This window comes from Lepidochelys kempii, chromosome 18 (assembly GCF_965140285.1).
Source record: "Lepidochelys kempii isolate rLepKem1 chromosome 18, rLepKem1.hap1, whole genome shotgun sequence".
Taxonomy (NCBI): domain Eukaryota; kingdom Metazoa; phylum Chordata; order Testudines; family Cheloniidae; genus Lepidochelys; species Lepidochelys kempii.
Window position 1 is genome coordinate 11,173,917 of NC_136397.1, and position 27,448 is coordinate 11,201,364.

The 27,448-nt window shown below is 44.0% G+C and overlaps 1 protein-coding gene and 1 long non-coding RNA gene across 6 annotated transcripts in view; one reads left to right on the top strand and one right to left on the bottom strand.

Annotated features, from left to right (window-relative positions):
• Positions 1 to 27,448, bottom strand: part of KAZN (kazrin, periplakin interacting protein) — a 736,353-nt gene that overhangs the window by 380,363 nt on the left and 328,542 nt on the right. Inside the window, exons 1-2 of one of the 5 annotated variants that reach the window (XM_073317162.2) lie at positions 13,297 to 13,408; positions 11,604 to 11,793 (exon numbers count right to left, since the gene is read on the bottom strand). In XM_073317162.2, the coding sequence (XP_073173263.2) occupies positions 11,604 to 11,793; positions 13,297 to 13,314 (208 nt within the window). In that variant the 5' untranslated portion in view covers positions 13,315 to 13,408. Of the gene's footprint in view, positions 1 to 11,603; positions 11,794 to 11,912; positions 12,016 to 12,062; positions 12,350 to 13,296; positions 13,409 to 27,448 lie in introns of those variants that run through there. The other 4 variants (XM_073317163.1, XM_073317165.2, XM_073317164.2 and 1 more) reach the window with 4 other exon arrangements.
• On the top strand, positions 12,636 to 15,500 carry LOC140900246 (uncharacterized). The gene is made up of 2 exons (XR_012155598.2): positions 12,636 to 13,379; positions 14,785 to 15,500. It is a non-coding gene; the product is annotated as an uncharacterized LOC140900246 (long non-coding RNA).

Below are 27,448 nucleotides of genomic sequence, written 5' to 3' on the forward strand. Positions count from 1 at the left end.
CCATCATCTGTCATAAGCAGCGCATTTGCATTGTGTGTGTATCTGTTTGCCTAGGAAAACTGCTGGAAAGTCCTACCCATTGCTGGCCAAGAGGCTTGGAGTGCAAGTCTACTGTACGATAACCAAACTGCAAACCCTGTATATAATGGAAACAGTTCAAGCCACAGGCGGCAGCACCCCCAGCACCCCTCATTCCAGCACCCATTCTAGCTGTGGGGGCAAATCTTGGTGGCACCGTGGAGGTACAATACTCATGGGCTGGGAAATGTGTTTGATAACAGCTCAGGGTGTTATTCCTGAGGAGCATTGGAGCCACACTGCAGCAGTTTTGGAAGAAGTTCTTTGGGCAATCGCTCAAAGGGATCGATTGAAGGGGTAGGCTGGGAACTGGGTGCAAAGTGTTGCCTGTGGCCTAGACTGAAAGAACTGAAGAAACAGTAAACCCCTTTAAACCAGGCTCATAACCTAAGGGTGTACAGTGGAGCCATAAACTGGAGGCTTTCAGCAAAAGACAATAATTCTTGCTGTGGCCAAGACCACACACTTTTTGATCCCTAGGGAGCACAAGCCAAGCGGCATCACATTGGCTTTTTACAATTAGGAAAACAAATGTATGTTGATTTCTGCCAATGCCACGTTTTTGCAAGAATTAAAAGGCAAGCAAAGATTGTGACCCAAGTCTCAGAGACTCTCCTATTACACATCCCAGACGCAGCCATTCCTGGCCCTACTCTGCACCAACGGAGGCAGAAGTCTTGTTTCATCGTCACAGCAAAAAAGCTATTTATACACTTGCAAGTGTCAGCTCTCCTGTTTTAGACTACTTCTTCCAGGAAAAACGGAGAAACCCCACTTTGGAAAGAGACAAAAACACATGTTCCTACTTTCCGTAGAGCCCTCACCAGAACTTTTAAAAACTTTTTAAAACTTACACTATTGTCAACATAAAAAATAGTTCACCCTCCCTCTCTCCAGTGGAGGAAACGAAGGCAAGCTCTTGGATCCTTGAACCAGCAATCATACAAGGAGAGAGACAGGTGAATAATGGAGGGAACATGGGGTAAACAGGTATGTCAAAGGTGGAGGACTTGGGAAGTTCCAGTTCTGTGTTGACTAATTTGCCGGGTGCACCTCGCGGAGAAGGAACATGAGATTTCAGTTTAGAGGGGGAACTGCCTCCGGGGTGAAGTCATTGGGAGGAATGGCTCAGCCAAAAAAATAAATAAATAGAAAGAGAGAGAGAGAGAGAGGAAGCAAAGTCACATCCTCAAGGGACAGTGCTTATAATAAGAAAGTTAACATAAGCAGAAAGGAAAAAAGAGAACTCTGCAAGCTTCAGGTTCAATGCAGTCCCTGCATGTTGAGCCTGCCCTTCCCAAAGCCACGCTTCCCACCTCTGTCTCCCAAATAATCCATTTATGGTTTATCTGTGCAAGGAAGCTGCAGGGCTTAATTGCCCCCATCCCCACCCTGGCAGCAAGGTCCTCCATGTCTCAAGCTAGCCAGGTTGCAGGCTCCAAATGTTCCTGCCGTCTCTTGGTGGGCAGGGAAAATCTGTCCCTCCTCAATCCCTCTACAGGAGGGGCTTGTATTTTAAATGTCATGATGTTTGATCACAGGCTCGGACATGGCAAAAAAGGCTTTCACGTTTCTTTTGCTTTCAGTATAGACCCAGCTGCCTTAGCACTTGCACCCCAAGTCGATGGTAATCAATAAGAGACAATTTCTTTACAATCAGTTCTGTAAAAGGCTCATGGGGAATCACAGGACAGGAGCTAGGAGCATAGACCAGAAAGTCTAACGATAGAAATCCATTCCTCACCAGGTCTTCTAGCATTGGAACACGGCACCCTCTTTCGGCTCATTTTCTGCACTTGAAAGCACAGGTTTTAGTTCCTCATGATATGTCAGAGTGAGGAATATAGAGCAGCAATTTAGCTTTCAAGTAAAGACCTGACAGCTTGTCAGGCATGGTGAAAAGGGAAAGCTACCCCTCAAAAGCCACCTACACAAGGGGCCAATGCACCAGCCACCGCACCTCACCAAGCAGACCTGCACAGAGATGTGCAACTGCGAGTGACAGGACTCTACGCTAATGATAATCACTGAGGTATATTTGTCCAACCGCTCCATCACTGTGGGCGCTCATTGAGGGGATCTGAGAAAGGGAAAGACTAACAAGATCAGAGGAGTAAGTAATTGATCCGATTACTTAACTCAGACAACAAGAGCCTGGCTGGTTTGCACTGAAGCATCATGACATCTTTGGTATTTATAGTCTCTAGCCTGTCCCACATTGCATCCTAATAAATAACACTGCCAAGATGTTCCTACTCTAGCTATAGAGCCAGGGCATATCATCCTAGGTCCTCTTGGTTCACAGTCTCTTACCATCATTGCTTGGTCTACAACAACAGCTCTCAGGGCCTCATTTGTACTGTGACCCATGTCCCAGAATTATCCTTTGTTCCTGGTTCCCACAGCCCCACGGTAATTAGCACACCAATCTACGAGGCACTCCTAACACCCCAGGACTTGTAACTAACCGAAGTGGCTTCACCACAATGGGAGCGCAGGGAACTCAGAATGCCAGCAAGCATCTCCAGACAATTGCTGGCTTGTCTTTCCTTGGAGAGTAGACCTAGAGGTCTAGACACCTCCAGGTTTTCCTAGCAGCCTGCTGGGAGGTGACTTCACTGGAAGAAGCAAACACAGCTAAGACCCTGCACACAATAATTAAAATCTCAGGGCAAGCCCAGGTTACGCAGACTTTGCCAAGAGAGTCTGACCTACAGGAAACATTTAATCTCAAACCACTTCTGTGGCTTCCTGGTGCAGCATCCTTTCTGATTTTAGGCCCCTATTTCCCTAACTTTTTGTTTTGCTCGTTCTCTCTCGGTCTCAAAAGCTCACTGCAGACTGCGTAATAATACTTTGCACTATTACAGCAACTTTCACCCCAGCATCTTCTAGCACTTTGCAAACATAGGTGAGAATTCATCCCTATTGTGCAGCTAGATAGACACAGAATGAGGGTTAAGCCAACGATTTCTTCCACCTGGTTTTTCAGCAATGCTGAGCACCCGCTGCTGCCTTTGACCTCAGCGTGCATCTCTGAAAATCAGGGATAGCCATTCCCCCAGACTGAGCTCCTACAAACTGAAGCATCCAAATATCAATGGCCACTTTTGAAAACTTTGGCCTGAGTGACTTGCCCACAACTATGTAGCAAGATGGCAGTGAAACGGATACTAGAAACCAGATCTCCTAACTCCTAGTAACTTGAGCAACCTGCTAGTAAACAATGAAGCCCCTGTTTTCCAAAACTCTTAAGGCCTAGGGAATCTTTTGCCCCAAATTATCTTCAGTCTCTTCCGCTGCTCTTGTAAACATCGTAATTCTTGCTTCTCTCCATGACATTACCTAGAGTGAAAGGCTCATTTCCAATGCACTGAGTCCTTCAGTCTTCTGCAAGTGAATATGAATTCTTCAGATATTTGGAAAACAATGCCTCTGGTCAACTGAGCCATCAGGGTATCGAATATAAATATAATTGCTGCTCAGCTATAAACACACACCATCAGTCATATTACAAATATACCGAATTTGCAAGCTGCTGTGTCAGTATCAAATTCTCTTATCTCATGCACGGCTGTCAACAAGAAATTATGAGAATTGAATTTTAATAAGCTGGAGACTAAAGCACTATCATACATCATGCCACCACTGAATCTTTGTGCATGAATTAAAACAAGTAAATAAGTAATGTTTGATGGTTAAATAAAATGTATAAGCTAATCAAGGAACGGGAATTGCATCATTTGACAGAGATCGAGGAATATGTCTTGTCAATGTATTGCTTATGCAAGTGTGAACAAGCTAGCAAATTGCCAATGCCTATGGGAAACTTAAAAAAATAACAACCTTAAATTCCAAGTCTACATATTTTGGTGTTGTTTCAGTATTTAAATCAATTGCTCTCTTCTCCCATCCCTCCGTTGCAGGTTCACATCATGAATATTCACTGACTGCATATGATGTGCAAGTAACTTTCCAGAGTTAACACCAATGCTATTCTCAGGTGGACTGGCAGGAATTTGGGGTTCGTATCTGCTGCCTTTTTGGCAAATAGTCAATGGAGATAACTGAAAGGGGAAGTACAACTAAGTATGAGTAAAGGTAGCAGAAACAAGCTGTACATTTGTAAAGTGCCCAGAAACTATGGTGATGTACATGCTACGAGAATGTAGGCAGATCTGATCAGACAGATATAATCCTTCTTGATCTTTCTGAGATAAGGCTGAGTACCCCACCCTACACATCCAGGAATCCATGAGTGAGTGTGGTCCAGTAGTTAGAGAAAAGGCCCTGGGTCTCAAGAGTCCAGCATTGAGCTCCTAGTTCTACTTTCCCCATAATCTCAGTTTACTATCAGTTATATCGGAAAAGGGGATATTAATAAGGCTAACCCATCTCCTAGTGCAGCTTAATTAATGTCTGTTTGTAAAGCACTTGGAGAGCCTTAGAGGAAAGAAGGTCTGAGTGTTGTTATAAATATTATCCTACTAGTTCTAAAGGAAATTACCTGATTAGGCAGAATTTGGAAAAAGATGTAAGAGGGATATTTTTAATTAAAAACACCAAAAACTTAAGTGTAACAGGGACCTAAAGTGCTGTCTGCAAACTGGTATGCTGAGCCTCGAAAAAAAAAAATCATTTGAACATCATTGTGCACAGACGGATTTTCCAGTGTATTTAATTGTTCTGCAAACACGCAACTCACTTCACCCTCTCAGCTGGGCACGGAGTCAAAGGAAAACAAAGTGGGAAATACGTTGAAAAATAACATGATGATCAAGGCCCCAATCATGCAATGAACTCTGTGCAAGAGGACCTCTGTGCCCAACTGGATTTGGGTGCCTGATTTCTGTAGTCTCCTTTCGATATCCCAGCCTCAACGCTTTGGACGAACAAAAAGCAGACTACATTGCTAGGAAAATGAACACTGTAGATTCAGAACAACTCTTGCTGATTATTCACAAAGTCGCAATAGCACAGACTGCAGAGGTAACTGATTGCCAACTGGGCTAAAGGCAAAGTCTTCCAGCTATAGCGATGAACGTAGAAGATCATTAAAGGAAAAAAGAGAAAACTCTGTGTGGAATGTCAGGATGATAAAGGTCCCTGGCCCTCTGGCATCACTGAGCACCACAGTTGCTACTGAATTTCTCCTAGTACCGAATATGCTGCAGACTGTAGTGGAATACAGATAATGGGAAATCCCTGAGTAGATCAGTAGGGTGTTAACCTGCTGTCTTTAAAGAAAGAACACTGTGGACCTTATCTCAGAAGTGCAGACATGACAACTGTCATCCAGGCCACAACTGGGTACTGAACCAGGGATCTCCAGAGCTAAGAGCATGAGCCTCTACAGCTGAAGCTAAAGGACCAAGTCCAGAAGATAGGAGCAGTAGCAAACTCATATCCTCTGTAATCAGACAGAGGGTGACATACGACCCACACTAACCAGTGAGTTACATAACAGCTCCCACGGACTTCAGCTGGAGTTGTGGGTGCTCACTACCTCTGAAAATCAGACCCTATGGTCTCAACTGCACCAGCCCCCTTAGTAGCTATAATCCTCTACGCTTTCAGCGCCATTCAACACATCAAAGACAACGCTTCTCAACACAGCGAGTTCTGAGCACCGCTGCTACCACTGCCAGCCAAACAGAGCTGTAAAAGACGAAGCAAGAGTAACCAAATGCTAAACGAGATGTTGTTACAGTTAATACCATTTAGCCATTTACAGTGCTTTACATCTTCAAAGCGCTCTACAAATATTAACTAATTAAGGTGTTCGCATTTGAGGCTGCAGGTAGAGACTTCAACTAGCAGCAAAACACTAGGCTCGATGGACCAACTCTCTGTTCCACTATTGCAGTTCCTCGTGGCCCAATCACCAGCCTTCCCATAGATTTTGCAGCAACTCCTTCTGATGGCTGAGTACGTAGACGCAGATTCAACAAAGCACTTCAGCAGAAGTCAATGAAACTAAAAGGCAGGTTTAAATCCTTTGCTGAATCGGGGCCAAAGATGGTACTAAAACCACCATAATATGGGGCCATCGATTATGGTGCAACCCATGCAGAGTTTGCCTCAAAAATCCAACTAGTTTACTTTTGCAAATCCGTCTGAAACTCCAAAGGTCTAAGCCCAGATGGTGAAATTCACTCCTGTGCAAAGGGACAGCACAATACCCATGCACCACTTAAATCTGAGGGTTCAAGTAGGATCTAAGTGGTACATGGGCCCCTTGTGCTGACCCCTCTGCACAGGGGTGAATTTTACCTAGAATGAATTGCTTAACTGACGTAAAGCATGGCAACAAGAACTCAGAACATATGGGGACTCAATGAGACCAGGCGTCTTGTGCTCCTAAAAATGCAGCTAGATGCCTAAAATACCCATAAAAATCCGGCTTTAAGCGAGTGCAATTCCATCAGCATCACTAGAGGCTGCGTAAAATAGCTAAAATTGCTGCACTGAGAACTAAGGACATTGAGTGTTAATTTCACCTCAGTCTGTCCTCACTCTCATGGTGAGGCCAAAGTCACTAAAATATTTTCTCCAGTAAACTTAACACTTTGTGGGGTGGGGAGGTGGTCAAAGTTGTTAGGCTGAAATCCCAACTGACCATGTGCGTTCAGGCCTGTGGGAGCGAACAAACGTTGATCACATTCCCCCACACACACCTCCCCCCCCCAGCAGTCCTCAGATGCTCATCCTTGCCATGCAGTAAGTAAATTAAAAAAACAACTACAAAATATTACAGTAAGAAAAAGTATCCTTGAAAAGTCTCTCTTCGCTGTTTGCATACAAGAGAAAAATCCTAACAGCACCTCAGAGAAGAGCATCATCATGCACACTGGTTTGTTATTGTGGGGTCCCAGTCAGTACAACGGTTTTAAAAACAACATTTGCAGCAAATTACACTGAGTTAACAGCCTTGGAGCACAAAGCCCTTTGTTTTTCCATAGGACAGATCCTCAGGTTGTCTACCGAGCTTGGGCAGGGCAGAGCAGGCTTTCCATATGCACTTCCCCATATCCAATGTACATTAAACATGACCTGGAGTGTGTACCTGTATGACCAAGAGAATTTGGTCAATCCTCAAGCTCTCTTCTCATATGGGCCTGCAGCATCTGTGGAGATTTGGTCATGTTCTTGTCCACTTAGAACTGGTCCACCGACCAGTTTCACGTAGTCTATCAATCCGCTATCAGATGGTAAGAACTTTCAGCTACTACCAACACGGGCTGCATTTGAACCTGTGACCTATGAGTGAAAGGCTTTCTATCCTGTAAGCCAACCCCTGATCTATCAGTCCCGTTGCTTTCCCAAAGTTTATTTACTTAAATCAATGAGCTTGGCAGCCTGGCTATTTAAAACCCATCACAATTAAGTTATTCAAAGAACACAGAGACAGATATTTACAGGGGTGCTGGAACAATTTGTACAGTGGGGGTGCTGAGAGTCATTAAACCAAACTGTAAATCCTGTATATAATGGAAACCACTTCAAGCCAGGGGATGCAGCAGCACCCCTAGTTTCAGCACCTATGGATATTTATTTTCACTATCATCCTTCAGAGTGTCCCTTTAAAATTCTTGGGAGACAACCCAATGCCCAATACCAGTCTAAAGAGTTAACCTATAAAAGCAAACCCAGAATGATATAAAAAGGTATTTGCCACAAGACATACGGTAGTAGGACAAATTAGGAAGAAGATACAAAACACACAGGGAATCTAACTGGCGTTTTGATGAGACAACGTGTTCTTCCCGTTTTCTCCCATAAGAACGAAAAATGCAATTCACTTCAAACGTAATTTTACACTTAACTGATTGGCTTCTGTTATAATACTAGCAGCACATGGTTGTAGTCACATTTAAAATAATAGCCTCCTCTTTAACGCAGGCAAAAAATAAAATAGAAGTGTTGGCTACACCGCCACAGACTCTCACTTCAGCAGGAAAGCACTCTCTGTCATCACTCCTACACAGACACCCTGGGCCCAATCCTGAGAATTGCCTTGTGCTCTCCACTCCCACCGACCCACTCAGTGGCAGCAGGCCTCCAGCGAGAGCCAAGGGTGTTGTGTGACGCTCTCAGAATGCTGCAGAAGCTGGCACTGAGTATACCTGAGTGTTACTCCCTTCAGGACTTTACAGCTGATCCGCTGTATATTGATGGTTGATTTTCACCGGTGCTGAGTTATGGTTGCTCCTCACCTCTGATCATTGGGACCCAACTCCTTAGATAACAGAAAGATCCCACTGACATTTAAATTTGTATTTTTAAATCATGCATGTAATTATAGTAATTAAACAGAAATAAGGTTCTCCACTGGGCACAAATTAACACTTTGATAAATGGCTTTTTTTTTTAATAGGTTACAACAAATCTATTTTTTTCAATTATGCTGAGAGTAACACATCAAACTGAATAAGCACTTTTCAGTCACTCATCAAATTACAAACTACTACGAACAGCCTTTTCAAAGCATCCCTTTAGAAAATACGAACACAAACACACACACACAAACACACCAGGGTGTTACACAAACCAATCAATTTTGCTGCTGCAAAAAGAGGACAAAAACCAAACAAGTACTTAAGGCTAAAACATTTTGCAGGGGCAAGGGGGAAAATGTAAGAAAGGATTCATAAAAACAACAGACAATGGTATCCGACAGGCTTTGCTAGCCATAAGGCGACATTTTTAACCTGAGAATCTAAGCTGATGCCCTCTACAGTACATCGACATTCCGATTATAGATCATTCAACTCGAGAAGAAAGATGAAGGGAGGTTCTTCTTCACAGGGACTTTTGACAGAGATGTTCCAAAAGAGAGTACTTTGGCGAGTAAAGTCCACTACATTTCAGGGGTAATTTATTTTTAGGCTCGGTTCCTTTAAAGTCTACAAGGATTCAATGAGATTAAAAGGGCAGACAAAATACTTTTTTACTGTAAAGTAACTGATAGGTCCCCACACAGAGGGGATATGAACACATTAGAAAAATAGGGACCCAATCCTGAAAATGCTTAAAACCACAGGTGGTATCTTTTTTTATGTGACTGGAAGGGACTACGCACATGAGCAAAATTAAGCATGAGCAAGATTGGTCGCTCCGTTTACTTGGACAAATTCCTGATTGCACAGGTGGATTAAGTTTGTGTAATAGCTACAATTCCCTGTGCAGCATAAATAGCAAAATATGACAAGTTTGATGGAACAAATCCACAAATTACTCTCTCTAAATCAATTTGTGCTAATACTTTAATAATGCAACACCCATGATGTAAAGGAATAGCAGTCTTATGAGAACAGTAACACTGCATTTTAGAAGAGCGACTATGTTTTAAAAGCTACAGGAAACATACACAAAATACAGCTGTTAAATAATGTATACACATCATACCAAGAGACCCTTGCAGTAAATATGTAAAAAGTAAATAATATCTGCCTACATTTTTATCTCGCAGGTACAAATTCAACTCAATTATAGCTCTCTCAAGGCAGGGAAGGGTTCACACTATTTCTGATCAGACATAAACACTGTTCTGAGTGTGAATTATCTTGAAATTCAGTATTTACCAGTTCAGTATTTTTTATTTAAATGTTTCTAGAGTAATTGTGACCCAAGCACTATGTTCATGAGTATAACATAGCATATTTCAGCCAGACAAGAAAAAAGACAAACCCTACAATCTTAAGAGCTGTGCATCAACAATTTAGCACTCATTTGGTAACCCTCATGCAAAATTAAGACCATACGTCATTCACGACATTATATATATCAACCTGTTTTATATGCTCAGTCTTTGCTACTGAATCTAGAAGACTTGCTAGTAAAGTCCACCTAACTTTAGTGAAGGGGGGTGTGTAAGGGTTAATTGTTGGAAAAACAGATGGATTCTTTACTACTTTTTAAACCCTGGGTCTTTATTCTTAGCAAAACTCATTTCTCTGCCATTTGCTAGTTAGAAGACAGCTCTCTCCTGTGATGCATAAAATCCCCAATACCTTGCATTCTGCAAATACAACACTCCTATACTTTTTGCTAAGGTGAGGTAATCAAAAGGCACATATTAGTAATGCCTTCCTCCTTCCCCCGCTCCCGGACAGGTTATGACATTTGCCAAATTCCATGCTAGAAAACTATGCATTAAACAGCAGGACTGAAACACATTAATCACAATTATAACATGGCTGCTTTGTTACCAAATTACCGATCTGATTCTTAGACCTTCATCAAACTCTAGGCACCAGAGAGTGAACTGAGAACGGAATTCAACCCGAGCAATGCTATTTTGCCGGTTAAACAATTCACAATTGCCAAAAAACAAATATTTTAATTTTTACCTAAAGACATTTAAACTGAACCCATTACTGAAAAAAAAAATAAATGTAAAAATGATCACCACCTATTAATTTAAAAAAAAAAGAGAGAAAATGTGAGATCTAATAGCTACCCATTTGTTGTAGTAACCATTCCATTCAATTGCCCTGTTTTAACTCTTGTTTGGGATTTCTGCAGCCGAAATTGTAGTAAATTGAATTTGCGGAGAACATATGATATTAAAGTCAAAAGCTGATTAACAGAGTGTGTCAGATGCATTTGCCATTTGACTTCACCAATCAGGGAAACAATGCGTTTTTGGGACCACCTCATCCAGTGTTAATCCTTGAAGGATTACCAACAGCTGCCAGGGTTGACAGTGTCAACATAAACTGGCAACCTATTTCTACCATCTCAGCTACACAAGGAACCAGTTCAAGATAAGATTGCATCTATCCCACTGCCCTATCCCAGGAGAGATTAATCCACACCTTAGCCAGATTTGGGAAGACGTCCACCAAAAACTAACCAAAACAACAAAAAAAATCCCATAGATGGACTTGTTTTCATAATGCCCCAGATATTTAAACTCCATGCAGTGCAGCATCCCATTGTCTTGTTTATTTTACTGACTGGATACAGTGCAAAGGGGCGGGGGGAGGGGGGAGTAAAGCTACAACGCAGGTATAAAAAATATCTCATTATCAGATAAAAGGAAAAGTGTGAACATGTCAACACGCTGCCGTTTAAAACAAAACCTTGTTTTGGCTACAACATCTGGAGCGTTTTTAACCCCCCAGAGGAAGATCTGCAACCGGAGTAAAAAAATCAGGTAGGTAGATGGGTCTTAAAACGTTGCACTTAACACCTCACAGGAACTGAAACCCCCAACCCTGCAATTAAAAGTTTACACACAGAACCGGTTCACAGTGGGTGGGAAGGGGGTTCCAGGGATTGCTTGGCGGAGACCCTCCCCTATTCCACCCCCCTCCCCAACACCTACAGCTCCGGCTGAGGGGGCACTCCCCCCAGCATCCTTGCCTCAAACCGCCCCCGAAGAGCAAGAGGGAGAAAGGGTTAAAAGTTGGACAAGCCACCGATGCTCCAGCCGGGAGTCAGCGAAGCAGCCGAGGCGCCAGGGCGAGCGCTGCGGGCTGGGGCCGGGCCCCCCACCCCGCGCCCGGCGGGCCCCTCACCTTGCGCCTTGTGCTGGTTGTTCTCCATGAGCGAGGGGGCGGCGGGGCTGCTGCCCAGCTCGGCCAGTCTCCTGCTGGTGGCTGTCAGCTCGGCTCGCAGGTTGGTCATCTCCTGGCTGGCCGACTGGATAGCTCCATCGATCCGCAGCGCCAGCTGCTTATTGTCTTCCATCATGTTCAGGATTTTGGCCTGGGGAGGAGAGAGGTGAGAGAGAGCCGCATGATGCACCAGCCAGGGGTGGGTGTGGAAGGGGGGCGGGTGGCTGCCTCTCTCTCCTCCTCCTCTCCCCCCCCCCACCCACCCACTACCTGTTGGGTCCCCTCGCCGCTGCCTCCCTCACCCCGGCGCAGGGATGCGCGGAGCGGCTCCGGCCGCAGGGGACCCGCGTGCGCTTTGCCGCTTCGCGGAGGACATTAGCGGGGAGAAAACAGGGCAAGCACCCTTTCGATGGAGCCTACCATCTGCGGCGGGGGAGGTGGGGAGCCCTGCCCGCGCCGGCTCCGCCGCAGCCCCCGGCTTCGCGGGGCGCCTTCCCCAGCCCGGCCGCCTCAATGGCGCAAGGGCAGCGGAGGGGAGCAGCCCGGGCTGGGGGTGGCTGGGGGGATGCACCGGCCTGGGGGATGCACCGCGGGCTTTTCCCTGCCCCTGCCCCTGCCCCGGCGCCGCGGCCACGGAGCTCACGGCCCCGCGCAGGGCTCCGGCTGCCTGCGCGCTCGGGCGCCCGCCGCGCCAAGCGCTGCCCGCTGGGGGCAGAGGGCGGGAGGCCGCCGGGGAGGGGGGTGCAGGGAGGATGCGCGGGGGGGGGGGTTGCACGCGGGGGGGAGGAGGGACTGGGAGGGGAGGTGGAGCAGGGGGCGCCGGGCGCTCCAGGGAGAGGGGAGGGCGCAGGGGCGGGCCGCCCCGGGAGTTTGTTTTGCAGGGAGCCGGTCCTGGCGGCTGGGGTGGGGGGTGGAGGGAGGCGGCTGCCCGCCCACGAAGGGGCCAAAGTGAAAGCGGGGAGCCGGGGCGCTGGGAAGCTGGGGCCGGGCGGAGGAAAGGCGAAGGCAGGGGCGTCCGTCCCCTTCATCCTGGCGCGGCGCGGGGGAGGGAGGGAGGCCCGGCTGGCTGGCTGGCTTCGGATCGGGTTGCAGCGCGGCCGGTGGGAGCCGGGTGACACCCCCTGCTCCGTCAGCCACGGAGGGGGATGGGGCCGGGAGAGAAGCGCTGGGCTGGAGTGTGCAGTCGCCATGCTAAGGAGGGAAGGGGCTCCTTTGTCTGCCCGAGGGGAGAGCTCCTGGGTGCATGAATCCCCCCCCCCCCCCAGCGCCTCTCCTGGCACAAGGGGGCGACTCGTGCAAAGCGCTGCCCCCCTCCCCCGACACCCAGCCACCTTTGCACCCCGAAGTGGCCCCAGCCCTGGCTGTGCCCCTGTCGGCGTTCGCTTGCCACGAGGATCGGAGCGGCTGTAAGCGGAAAGGGCCACCGGGCTTAAAGCAAACGCTGGGGAAGGCGGGGAAGGAGCAGCAAACGTGCCATTCGGAATCGGGAGTATTCACGCCGGGAACCTGATTCTCGAGTTCCAGCCATGGGCCAAGAGCAGAGCCCAAAGACCGACCACAGCAGCCTGAAAGAGCAGTTTCTCGTACTGCACCGGCTCACCCAAAGAAATGCTGCAGCAAATCACTGTGAATGCATAAAATCCAAGAAACTCACCAGCCACTTGGTGACCATTTGCCAATAGAACAGGAGGCAGCATTCATGGAACACCCGATATTTCTAGCTACTGTTCCCTTGGGGTAAGAATAGTTTCTCTCGTTGCCACTTTTATCCTTAGAGCATGTTCTGGTGGTGATGGGAAGTCAGGACTCCTGAGTGGCGATGGTGGTGGTTGTTTTGTTGTTCCCTATTCTACCACTCAACTCAGTACATGCCCCTGAGCCCATCAGTTCTCTCTAGTGCCTCAGCAAATGTGGCAAACAGAACTTTGCAAGGCTGGTTAAATCTGCCAGGTTGAATTCATTGTCTAAAGGACTTGAGATCTTTTGATGAAAGATGCAATGAGAGTGCAAATTATTCTTCTTTGTCCCTTCCCTACACTGGGCTTTGCGCACAAGTCTGCTGCATGTCAGTGCCCAAAGAAGAGTAAAATGGACCAAAAATCTCTGGAAGAGGATGGGGGGCGGGGAGGGAAAGGCAACGGCTTCTCTGGTATTATTTCATAAGCCACATCCACCCAGCAGGTGCTGCAAGCTCAGTGGGTGCTGCCAAGCTCAATGGGGCATGTACCCACTGAAGCAATGGAGAATTACTTGGCATCGTAAATCACTTTGCTTCTAGAAGGAGCAATAACATTTTGCAGTGTCTTTTCAACACACTGCAGGTAATCTGCTTGCATGAGGACTGTGGGACTTTGATTGCACCAGGCAGCAAAGCTGTAGGCCTGAATTCATGATCAAACAACGCATGTGTTAGGGGTTAGACTAACAGTCTAACAGTCTTGCAGTCCCTTCTAACCCTATGGTTCTATGATTCTCTGGAAGCAGGTTTCTGCCACCTGGAAGCTCTGAAGAGCCAGACCATCACTCCCTGTTTTCAAGAGGGAATGATGCAGTGGAGAACAGCAGTTCAGGAGACACAGTTGCATCCCCATGCACCCTTTAAGGCATGAAAGGGAGGACTGTTCCCAAAGTAAGCCATAGCTCCCTGGGAACTGAGCTGGGCCAGTCTCTAAGTAGCACTTCTCTTGAGGTACAAAAAATGGCTCTTACCCTATTGTTTGAACACAGGAAAATATTATGCAAAAGATTAAAATAAACATTTTGGGGAAACAGGGGAAGATTGAGCAGTTACTGCCATGCTGCCTGTTGCTGCAGTAAGCTCTCAGGTCTGCCCTGTACTTTTGGCTCCCCAGCCAGGCCTTGAGAGTGCTCTCAGGACTTGCAAATGCAAGGACGTTTCCAAAATCTAAGCACTTTCAGCTGCTTAGTCTCTAAGGTGCCACTGGTACTCCTTTTCTTTTTGCGAATACAGACTAATACGGCTGCTACTCTGAAATAGGTATCACAGCGACCTTGACGAAACTACAGCAGGAGAGGGACAGACTGGTGGGTCCTATCCCAGCAGGCTGCAAAGATGGAGACATTATTATTTTTTGATTTAGAAAAAACAGAATTGATCTCAGGTTTGTTTTTCCTTTGGCAGTGTAAACACCATGTGACAGTGGGGTTGAGCTGACCGGAAATCATGTCAGTTTCCAATTGCAGGCTGGCTCCTGCCAGCTGTGCTCTTCTCTGTCCAGACTTGCACCATGGCATTACAAGAGTGGCCACTTCGATGAGCACAGAGAATGTCCTCATTGGCCGCAGAAGCAGCTCTGGTGTAAAATCACCACTCAGCATCTGAGGGAGGAAATGATTTAACAAACCAATGGGCTGACAGTTTCTGCTGCTCGCTCAAGGGAAGTGAAATGAGGTAAAGCAAAAGTGCATTGTTCTCCAGCAAGACAACGATCCTACTGGGAGCCGTGGAACAAGGTACTGTAAAGCTGTGAATCTGGAGGGGGTTGGCATGCAATGAGCCTCCAGGCAACTTTCAGGAATAAAAATAAAATGAATCTGTGTTCACATGCTGTCAGTCTGCTGTAGATTGCTTTCCAATTGTGCTATGCTCCCTGAGAATATCAGTTCTGATCCTGACTGTACTTATGTCCATTCTGCACTGTCATAACCTCCACCAACTTCCACAGGGACGCTTCGAGCACACTGGACTAAGCAAGAGGCCCAAGTCCATTGGGAATAGACAGTGCTCTACCATTCCCAGGATTGAACCTGTAGGTACTTAAGGGCAACATGTCACATCTGATGAAGTGAGCTGTAGCTCACGAAAGCTTATGCTCAAATAAATTGGTTAGTCTCTAAGGTGCCACAAGTCCTCCTTTTCTTTTTGCGAATACAGACTAACACAGCTGCTACTCTGAAACATGTCACTTAGGGTTTGTCTGCACAGCAGGGGAATGTATTCTGTGGGGGAGTGGTTTCTAAAGCGCACTCAGGTCTTGTGCAGTAGTTGGTCCATGAAGACACAGTAGTACATTAAAGCACACTAAGTAACCTTTAGTGCGCACCAGCAGGGTCTATGCAGACCAATTAATATTCAACACATGAGTGCACTTTAGAAATCACACCCCGGTAGAGCACGTTACCTTATGGTGTAAACAAGTGCTAAATTATGGAAAGTTTGGAAACAGTATTTCAATAGACACAAATAGTGCCAAACATTTTACTGATTTAATCTCAGATTAAGATGGCCACAGCATTTATGGGGTGAAACTGCAGCCCGTGGAAACTCTTAATGAGGTTGTCACTCGAGGAACTTGGACTGTGTCCCACCTAGGGAAAAGGGATTGGCCATCCTATGGGGTACTGAAAATTAATCCCCTTCAGTTTTCAAAGTAACCAGTATGAATTCTCCAATTCACAGGGTAAAATTCTGTTCTCTGCATATTGGAACTATATGCTGATATTCTGGTCTCTCTGCAAAGGTGGATCTCTCAGCGATATCAATGGGTCTCCCATATATACACTGTGTGGAGAGAATATTGGTCTGAAGTCCTTTCTAAGGGCTTGGCTACAAGGGGACATCCAGGAACATAAATCCAAATTAACTAAAGGTGTGAATTGGAAGTGGATTAGTTAAACTGCATTAAACGCTGTGTGAACACCATCCTTCAGAATTAATGTGGCCTTACTTCAGGAAGGCTGCTTAATTCTGAATGAGGGTGTTCACACAGGAGTTTGATGTGGTTTAACTAATCCATTTCAAATCCACACCTTTAGTTAATTTGGATTTATGTTCCTGGATGACCATGTGTAGAGAAATCCTTAAGACTTCATCTACACTACAAAATGAAGGTGTTTGGTTTTTTTTTTATAGCACAGGTAGGTTTACCATTGCTATCTTTAATCTAGCTAGCCACAGGTCCCAGTAGTAGTGAAGACAGGTGGTCTAGGCTGCCAACCTCGGTACAAGCCTGCCAGAGACTCTGGGTACATATTCTTGTTGCTAGTCTGTGGTGTAGCCCATGCTGCCATTGGTTTGCTAGTATGGTTACCCACACTAGCTAGATTAAAACCAGGCATACACTGTAACACCATCATCTGGAGAACTTTGTGGCCTGGGTATATTACCTTGAAACAGGATCTACCTCAATAATAATCTTATTTAACTAACTACAGGCTCAATAGATTTTTCTAAACACTAAATATCTGAGCTGTTTCAACTCCTTTTTATAATATCAAAAGAACTTGTCTCATTTTAAAGCTACAGTCAAGCAGATGAAATCTACATTTTTTGATTAGTTTTTTTTTTAAATAAGATGAAAGAATCTATTTAATAGAAAGTATTTAATGGTTATTTTTAAAAGAAAAATTATTTTTTACTGACAATTTCCAGCAGTGTCTGCAGCCCAAACATTGCAACACTTGGGCTAGTGCATGAAAACCTCAAAGTGACCAGAAACAGACGTGGAAGTGAAGGTGTGTATTTTCATTACTTGCATTTATTCAGGGTGGATAAATGGCATAAATGAAGAATGAATTTGAATTTTGAAATTCTGTCTTCATCATTTAGGTTGTTATTAGTGACAGAGGCAAGGACACTTGTTACATAAGGTTTGTTTTCTGAACAATGTAAATGCTTGGGTGTATGTCTGACGTGTATGCACATTTAATGCAACTGTGTATGCAAACTAGAAAATTACATATGCAACTAGATGATTGAACGTGCAGTTGCAATCGCATATATGTAAAACCATGATCCGGGCAACAGTTTACATTCTATACTGTAATAAAATACAAGCTTGTGTACTATCAGGGCTTAAATTAAACTCATCTTCTTTAAACCCCAGGCCCATTGTTTTTAGCCTACTGTTTTTTCTTTTAAATTAAACCCGATGTGAGCCTTCCAGGAAAGCATCCAACATCGAAGGCAAAGCCCAGATTACACATTTAGTCAATGTAACCTCAATAATAGACTAGTCAAGGTATTATATTGATAGCATTGAAACCTTTTTCAATTGGGGATGTGAAAAAATTTCTACACTATATTGCCTATTTTAAAAATTGTTTTAAAATCTTGAATGTTACCATAATAACCCAGCCTTAGAAAGCTTCCTTATTCCTTTTAAACCCCTTTGAGAGTCCCCTAAAGATATCCGAAGAGATTTTCTCCTTGCCCCTGCCCAGCAATAGGGAGCAGCTGGGTCTATTTAAAATTGATTTTGATCTCTCCAAGCAGGATTTGATTTCTCTGCACACTGAGCTTTTGCCTGAAGAGAGTGCACAGTAGAGCAGAAATTCTGAGATGTCAGCTGGCGTGGCAAGAGTCGAAGAGAAAATGAGCAGCTCACTCTGTGCCCACTGGCATAAGCATGAGACGGCGACACGGGCAAAGTGATTGTCAATGTGACAGTGGTTGGAGTTTGCTGGCCGTATACAATTAAAACAGAATAAAACCCTCTTCCTGCTGAGCTCCAGATCACAGATGGTCCCAATGGGGTGCAGCAGCATAAGAAATGCTCATGCAAATTAAGCTGCCTTTCCATTAATTCCTATTAATTGGGTGTTTCAAGGGCTTCAGGCACCATGAAAGGGCCAAGGCATCATAAAGGGACATGAGGTGTTCATTTAAAAACAGACAATGCTGCTCTCTGAACAGGCTGAGTGGTGCAATGGCTGAATGCTCTGTTCTGAAGAAATGCTAGGATCCTCTTGGTTCAGATGGAAGTTAACCCCTCCACCGTGATCTCAATTCTCTCTCATTCTCTCTCTCTCACACACACACACACTTTACCAAAAGCCAAATCAACCTCCTTGAGATAATGGCCCCAATCCTGAAATCAAGCCTCCATGTTCAACAGAGTTCCACACAGGTCTGACTGCAGGAGTGGGGCCCTATTTAGACATTTTGTAGTGAACTAGACTAAGTATTTGGGATAGATGAGGCCTTTCATTTCTGTAGACCTAGGTCAAATTCATTGCTGGTGTAAGCAGATGCAACTGCATTGACTTCACCAGAGTTATGCCTGCTTCTGTCAACATTCATATGTACGATCCTTGGTCTCAGTCTCATCCCCACTGAGTCTGTTTCTACATCACAAAGCCACTACTTAGTTTGGGTTGACTGGCAAGTTTTCCTTAGGAACTGTATCCGAATGGCAGGCTAGGACTGGGAGCACTGGAACAGCCGGGGGTCTGCCCAAAAAACGAGAGAGTCAATGTTTGTGAGCACTTGGGATTTGTCACTTGACACAAAGTTTTAAAATTACTTTGTAGAAGACACAAAGAGGAATTAAACAGGGGAGGGAATAATGAATTTGTATGAAGCCATTTCACAGGGCAAATGTTTTTTTAAGAGACTATAACAGAAAATTATGCAGCTTGAGTCCCCTTGATTGGTCTGAGCCAAACACAACCCAGGCTACATGAGAGAGCATAGAAACACGCTCCTGTGAATTTCATACCCATTCTACTAGTGATGTGATATACGAATTACATGTTGAAATTGCTCAGCAGTACAGGGCCTGATCATTGCTGCAACCACAAAATTGAGAACATGACCATGATGTGTGGTAACTATAGAATACCTGAGAGATTATTATGTGTGAATTTATTCCTGTGCAGAGGGCCAAGCATCACTTCAATCCTCAAAACAGGGATTAAATTAGACTTTAGTGGTGCAGAGGCTTTGCTCTGCATTGGGGTGAATTTCACCTGACATCTAGCATATTATTTTCTGACAACAGCGTTAAATGCTATGTTATTAAGCGGGCACAAGCAAAGGGAGGATCACAGTGGAAAATCTCAGTACCAGTGCCTGTTCCATAAATGAACCTAAACTAAGAATTCAAGCATAGACAGCAGGTGACACTGGTTGATACTCTAATCAGATGATGCAGCTGCACAACAGAAATGCAGTTTATCTTTGAATCAGCCAGATAAAAACTATTTTTTGTTAAATGGTGTCCACATTTTTAAAAAAAAAAGCATTTTTGGGATGATTTACTGTTTAAGGGTGAACTTTTCCAAAACGCCTAAGGGGTTTAGGAGCACAAATGCTATTGAAAAATAAATGGAACTTCTGCTCCTAAATCTCTTAAGTGCTTTTGAAAGCCTCCTTACACATTGTTTACTGCATCTAGGATTTCCTCAGCTGTCACATAAAAGCTTTTATAGCAATCAAAAGACAAGGAGAATCAAATCCATGTTTTCCCCCAGATTATTGGAATATTCTGGGGGTTTGCTGTTGTTGGTCTTTTTTAAATTCTGAGTTTCAATCAAACAACTTGACATACACAGGATCAGCTCCATTGTGCATGGTGATGCCAAGTACTCCATGTACTCTCCCCATATGTGGTATATAAAAGGAGATTGACAATAGACAAGACAACTAACTAAATCAAAAGACAACATCAAATAAAGCTTTGAAGATTCATGGGGGCAACAACACATTTGACTTTTACAGAGCCTGAGGTCCATGCACAGACTCTTTGGAAGGGAGAATGTGCCACTAATGTGAGTTGAAAAGAGGGGACTTATTGTTCAAAAGAAGCATTCCACCCACCCCTTTCTAACACTGCTCGCTATGGGCCTGGACCTGGGAAAATGTGAGTGTCTTCAATGCCCATCGACTTCAACAAGAGTTATTATTATTTATTTCAGTGCTTAGAGGACCCAACATGTAACCATACTTTACAAACAGAATAGGAAACAATATCTCTCCTGAAAAGCATACAATCTGAAAAGACACAGCAGATAAGAAGTGAGAGAAAGGATAGTTAGTGGGGTTCTGTTTTTCAGGGTTTATTAATTTCATTTTCTGGGTTTATTTTTAGCAGCATTTGAGTTTTACGTAGATGTCCAAAATTCAGGGTTTTTTGCAGGTCTCTCTCTTTGTATATCTGCAATGAGTAATGTAGATTATATACATTACTCATGACAGTAGTAGTATACACTGTAATGAGTAATCTCTTTGTAATGTTCCCTAGTGCTCTTTAACAAAGTGTAGTTTCAAACAGCACTATATTAAAGTACACTAGAGAACTTTTTGTGTGTACCCAGATGGGCCTGCACAGACCAATTCACATGTGACATGTTAGTGTGCTTTAGACATCACTCTCCAATAGTCCTCATTACTGCTCCTTTTCCATGTAGACAAACTCTTACATCTAAGTAACCAGTTCTGATGTTTTCCCAGTGTTTATTGGATAAACATCAATTTCTTTCTCTCGCTCTTTTTGGTGTGGTACTGCGGGTGTTTTACTGGCTAAAACCGAAAATCAGAAACTCTAATTATTGCTCCATTTTACAGATGGGGAAACTGAAGCACAGAGTGATTACATGACTTGTCCAAGGTCACACACGAAGTCTGGAGTGACACCAGATCCTCCAAGTCCCAGTTCAGTGCCTTACCTCCACTGTCACCTGCTCTCTTATTCTAGGTGTTCAGCATCTTGTAGAATCAGACACAAACTTAACACCAGTATTCTTAAATATCTGAAAAGTTGAATATTGAGCAACAAGTTTCAGGAGAAGTGGACTTTCAGAGAAGACTACATTCTCCAAGCTGTGATAGAAGATGTGTGGGTGCGTGGAGGGAATCCAAGTAATATTTGGAAATATTAAAATACAGTGTATATTGTTTGGTATTGCTTTAGATGTCTGAGTTTTTTCAGGACAGGGAATGTGAGGGAAGTCAGAAATGAAAGGGGTGGGGTGTAGGAATGAGATACCATTAAGAGTTCTAGCCAACCACAAATTTGCTATTCAGTTTACCAGCCTGTAGTTTATTATGTATGGTATGTGAAGGAACCTATTTAGCCAAAAGGGAAATGCCTTTTGTGTTAAGAGTGACCCTAATCTAATATGGCCTTTTGACTTGACTCAATTAAATCCTTTCTGTTTCAATTAAATAATCAGCCACAATTTAATAAAATGAATTTCCGTGTGTTGTCTCCGTGTCTGATGACTTTAGAGATCAAGAAGCCTCATGTAAATTCTGTGAATTACTTTTTATCAGCTTGTGTGTCACTTCCACAAAAAATGCTGCCTGTCAGTGTATTAAAATTCTTTCCCCATCTTCTCATTGCAACACTGTTTACAATCATGATTCCCAGCTGACGGGGCTTGAAATAGCTCTCGTTTCTTTTACATCTGCCAAGAAAATTGGCCCTTTCTGACTGGAAAAAGGGCCCATCCAGTGTAGATAAATTTCCGGTGGGGTCTTCTGTGTTCCCTTTTTCATTGTGAACTTGAATTCTGCGCAGTGAATAGCAGTATCTTGGCCTATTCCAAATTTTAGTTGAGGCATCCCCTGAGCAATTTGATAGCAAAGCAAGTCTCCCTCCCCCAAATCTAATCAAACAGATGAGCAAACTTACAAACTGGCCACTAGAAAAAAATCTTAGCCTTCCTCTGTTTATTCTATAAAATGAATGGGACTGTTGCAGCATGTATACTGCAGACATCTGTTCCCAGTTCTTCAGACTGAGAACTAAGTGACTAGTTCTATTACTTACAGAATTTTTTCCCCTCTAAAGGGCACATTTTTTATTTTGTATATTCATAACTGCATCTGACCCTCCTTCTCACTCTTAGAATATTGAGCAGTGATTCAAAGGACAGTGAATCGTTTCTTCCCAATCTGAGAACAGGCCAGCGCTCTAATACAAAGGGTGACCTTGCTGGATGCATTACTGCTATAGCATAAATCACATTTTAGTGTTTTGCTCTTGTTTTAAGGAAGTATAAATTGCACAAATTAACAAGATGCTGGAATGCGGTCAAGCGGTTGGAGCAGAAGGCTGGGAGGTCAGAAATCCCGGGTCATACTCTCAGCTGGCTCACTGATTCACTGTCATAACTTATGTGCCTTCTCTGTGTCTCAGTTTCCCTGAGGATTGTGAAAATAAATTGTGTAATGTTTGTAATGTGCCTTGAAACTGCGGAATCAAAGGAACTACATTGCAGCTAAGGAATATGGACCAAATGTAATAGACCAAAGAACTAGCCTAGATCCAAACACTGCAAACTCATAGAACCTGGTATAAACCTAGAGTAACTCCATTAAGAAGAAAAGGAGTGCTTGTGGCACCTTAGAGACTAACCAATTTATTTGAGCATGAGCTTTCGTGAGCTACAGCTCACTTCATTGGATGCATAAACATTGAGAAGAGGTAACTGAGAGCAAAATTTGATCCAAGAGATTTTCCCTGGTAACTCCCTTTGGCATTAATGGGAATCAGACATCTAGACCCCAGAAAACAAATGACTCCATAGCATATTTCACAGCTGAGTGCATCTATGGCACACATCTCAATATTCAATTCTATTAAATCCAGCATTTGTTTAATGAATTACAGCAATCCAATGAGTCTGTAGATGGGCGGCTTGTATTTGACTTTTATGTGGTAGACTCCAGCAGCCAGCTTTAAAAAAGGAATCAATATTTGTGAACACATTTTAATACAGTTTATTCTGAACTCTCCCCCCCCACCCACTGTTGACATATATGGATGCTTGATATATTTCACAGGGGTTGATGAAATGGCCTTTATCAAAACCAGTAAGGGAAATGCTTGGCAAACCCAAATGAAATATTGCAATATTTTTCTCATTTATTAGTTACAGTTTCTATTCGGTTCCAAATTTCAATCGACGCCACTCGTAGCTGTCTCCTCAATCACCAGGGGGAGATCTTATTTTTCAGGATTAGTTTTTTAAATTAATTAGATAAAATATGCTTAATGGAACCACTGTGAATATTTGATTTCTTAATGAATGGGTGTAGTGTAATAAAGAGCCTTGGAGGAGCAGTGGACATTTCTCCAAAGAGGCTTAGGACCAATATTGCCATTTAAGGCCTAGTCCACACACAGTTTTGGTACAAGTATAACAATATTAGAGATGTGATTTTTACCAAAATACTTGCAAAACCCCAAATGTAGACACAGTTACACTGGCATAAAGGTGCCTTGTACTGTTGTTATGAATATTATTTATTTGTATTACTGTAGTGCCTCGGGACCCTAGTCATAAACTAGGACCCCGTTGTCAGTTAAAAGTTTGTTCCCCCTCGTGTATAGAAAAAAGCGATATTCGTATAAGCACTTTGATACCATTATAACTGTGTCCACATGACTGGGGTGGTATCACTTTCACCATGCTGGCCTAGTTAAAGAGTGTGTAGACAAGGCCAATACATTTTGAAAGGTGTTAAAAACCCTGTCAACACTACGTGCTAAGTGGTTTTAAAAAAACAACCCAAAACATATGAGCTAATATGTTTGTTTGTTTGTTTTTAACACCAGCCTCCCTGTCAAAGTGTAGACAAGGCCTTAGAGACTAGATTTGGAGGGAGAGAGAGACTTTGAAAGCCAGGGCTGTTTTGACAGTGAAGGCTTTAAAAAAAAAGTGTGAAATATTCCTTCACTTTCCTCCATACTTGGAACAGTTGCCACTTAAAAGCCTTTGCTCTCCTGTTCGCATTGCCAGCCACTTGAATGCACATCCACTCTACAGAGTGACACATGCATGCAGAACGACCAGCACATTGCAAATATTAAGTCCCAGATGGGGGCAGCCAGCAATTTGAACTGGCAACATATATGGAAAGATTTTCCAGAGAGCTCAATGTCCAGCAGCTCCCACAGAGATCAAGGGAGAATTGCTCCCCTCTCCCTTGCCAACACAGAGAGAACAACACGAGCTCCTGGGTGTGGAGCTCTTCGGAAAGTTTCGCCCATTGTGGCCAACTCATCACCTCCCCGCGCCCCAGATGAAACTATAATTACATGCAATCTAGCAGCAGGCGCAGTTAGGGATCCCTAGCTGTGTGATGATAAACAGATACACCCACCAGACATGACAACAAATTCCAGACCAAGGTAGTTGAAAGCTGTACATATGCAAATACCTGGCATACTCCCGCCTGCACCCACTGTTCCAGAATACCCTGTGGTAAGACATTAAAATAAATGGTAACATCATGTCTGTATGTAAAGCATCACTGTTTAGTGAACTCCTTCTGAAGCACCTGGCATTGGCCACTGTCAGAAGATGGGATACTGGGCTGGATGGACCATTGGTCTGACCCACTATGGATGTTCTTACGTTAACTAGCAAACGAATTATGCATTGATGTACATTGTTATTTGGGGCTGAATTCACATGGCTGCATTTCTTTAGATGGGGACTGCAGAAAGTGGGGGTGATAATTCAGTAGGTGGTATTCACCCCCCTGGGAGAGCACTGAATGCACACCCCAAAGTGGACTTATGTGCTGTTGAAGGAACCCTCTCTCTGACGAGATGTAATACCGAGGCCATTAACTATCCTGCAACAGTCTTCACAAGAGTTGGGCTTGTTAACGGTGGTGTTCTGGCCAAATCCAGCTGGGGTATGAACATTCTGCCCACTTAAAATTATTCCTTTGGTTGCAACTGGATGAAGAATTCTTCAGTTTCTGCTCTACACTGATGCATGGGGCTGGTGTGTGCAATTAAACCACCACTGTTTCACCCAAGAGGTGTCCACATTTCAGAAGTGGGTGAGTGACTCTGATGCAATTTTCAGAGTAACAGCTGTGTTAGTCTGTATTCGCAAAAAGAAAAGGAGTACTTGTGGCACCTTAGAGACTAACCAATTTATTTGAGCATGAGCTTTCGTGAGCATCTGATGAAGTGAGCTGTAGCTCACGAAAGCTCATGCTCAAATAAATTGGTTAGTCTCTAAGGTGCCACAAGTACTCCTTTTCTGATGCAATTATAGTTTATAAATCACTTTCGGATTCTTCAACAATGCATGCCACTATAAAAATCTGAATGCCCTCAGTTGGTCTTTTCCTGAAGCCCTCCCTGAGCAATCTCTCTCCAATTGCCCCTACTCTGGTATGGAGCAGTGCCCCGCCAGGATTTCCTCCCTGGAGACTCTTCCTCTATTGCCCCAGCTGAGTCACTCTTTACAGTTCATTGACCCCTTCCAGGGTAGTATCAAAAGTCTCACAAATGCTGACCCTCTTTCTGGGTCTTCAGCATCTACCCTGGGCCAGTTTAATTTCTCCTTCTTTGGGGCTTCCAGGGAAGAACTGAGAGTGGGACTGGTGGAGAGTCCCAACTCCTCTATGTGATTCAACAGACAAAGGGGATCGAGGGGCAACTGGCTACATCAGATGCAGGCATAGGCAGAGTGGAGTGAGAGCATTTTGCTGGAAGGAATTTCATGCTCAGTTTTTAGGTGTTTGTTTTTAAAATGTTCACTGTGCTCATGCTTCCTAGCTGGGTTTGGCTTTCATGTCTTCTTTGGTAGAGTTCGGTTTTTTTCCCTGACCTTTTCGTTTTTGCCAAGTGGAAGATTCCATCTGTGGTTTGAAATTACCCGAAGATATTTCCCTCCCCATCTTAGAGGAAGGTGTTTATTGTGGGTTGCAGGACTTCATCCTCTGCGCTTGCCAATTTGGTCAGCTTCAAAGCTATCTTCCACCAGGCCACTTTTCTAGGCCTCTGCTTTGTGTGTGGGCGTTTGTTGTTTAACAGCAGCAGAGCGAAGTACTCAAGAAAGCCTAGGACCTTTCAGAGCAATGCGTGGGTGGAATGCAGCTAAGTCAGTGACATCCCCAAATGCAGTCGGAGTCAAACACTCAGATATCTGGGCCTAGAAGACAGACCAATACACGTGCAATGGCAGTGCAAGCCCTGTATTTACACAGGCAGAATGGGTGTGTACACAGATAGGTCTTTGCATGCTATTCATGTGAAAATTTCATAGAGTTGAAGGGTTTGCAAAACCTCTCAAACTATTTTTTGCCTTTGCAAAGCTAATTTGAATTTCTCAGCCTCCCCCAACAAAATTCAGATCCATTCTACATACCCTCTGCTTCCCCTTCCACACACACAAATGAAAAAAAAGATGCATGGGATTTTCAAAAAACACCTAAGTGACTTAGGAGCACAAGGGCTATTGATTTTTAAAGGGACAGACACTCCTAACTTATTTAGGTGCTTTTGAAAACCCCGTCCTTATATTTCTAATTAAAAGAAAGGCTTTGCTACCTATTAGCACCTGCTCCCATCCCCAAAAGACACACACACCAACCAGACTGGCACAAGGGGTAAAATACAACTTTGCCTTATCTTCTAAAAACAGAGGGATAACATCTAAAATGCTTAGATACCATGATGATAGAGCTATGGAAAACCCTATGATCGACTGATGAGCAGGCATAGTCTTAAGGAAGGTTTCAGTGGGGAGAAAGCAAAGAATGCGATTAGAGGTTCTCTTTGCTTTTTCCCCCTCTTTGAAACGTTGTATTTCCTTGGGAACAATGATGACATATTGAGGTGGGTAAATCTTGGTGACATCCATACATGCAGAATAAAGTTAATTTATTCTCTGGTTGGCAAAACATCATGGTTTATGTGACAGTTAATCTGTGCTATGAAGTCAATTGATATAAAGTTTGACATCTACCCTAGAATTTGTGAAACGCGGCGGCCCGTTTGATGGTTTTCATGACCACATACAGCATAAACACACTGATTTTCCCCCCTTTAACTGTCTGTCTCTTCCATAATATCTTTACTTCCGTTTTCCACCAGACATTGCTGATTGGTATGTGTTGGTTGTAATTATCTGTTTAATATAACATTTCACTGTCTACTAAATTAGGAATCAAGAGTTTTGGGGTACAATTGTGAAAAAGGGCTTTAATGATTTAGGAGCTTAAATCTCATTGACATTCAGTGAGATTTAGGCTCCTAAATCCCTCCAGACATTTTTGCAGATTTTACCCCATGCTCTATTTCTTGGCTGTG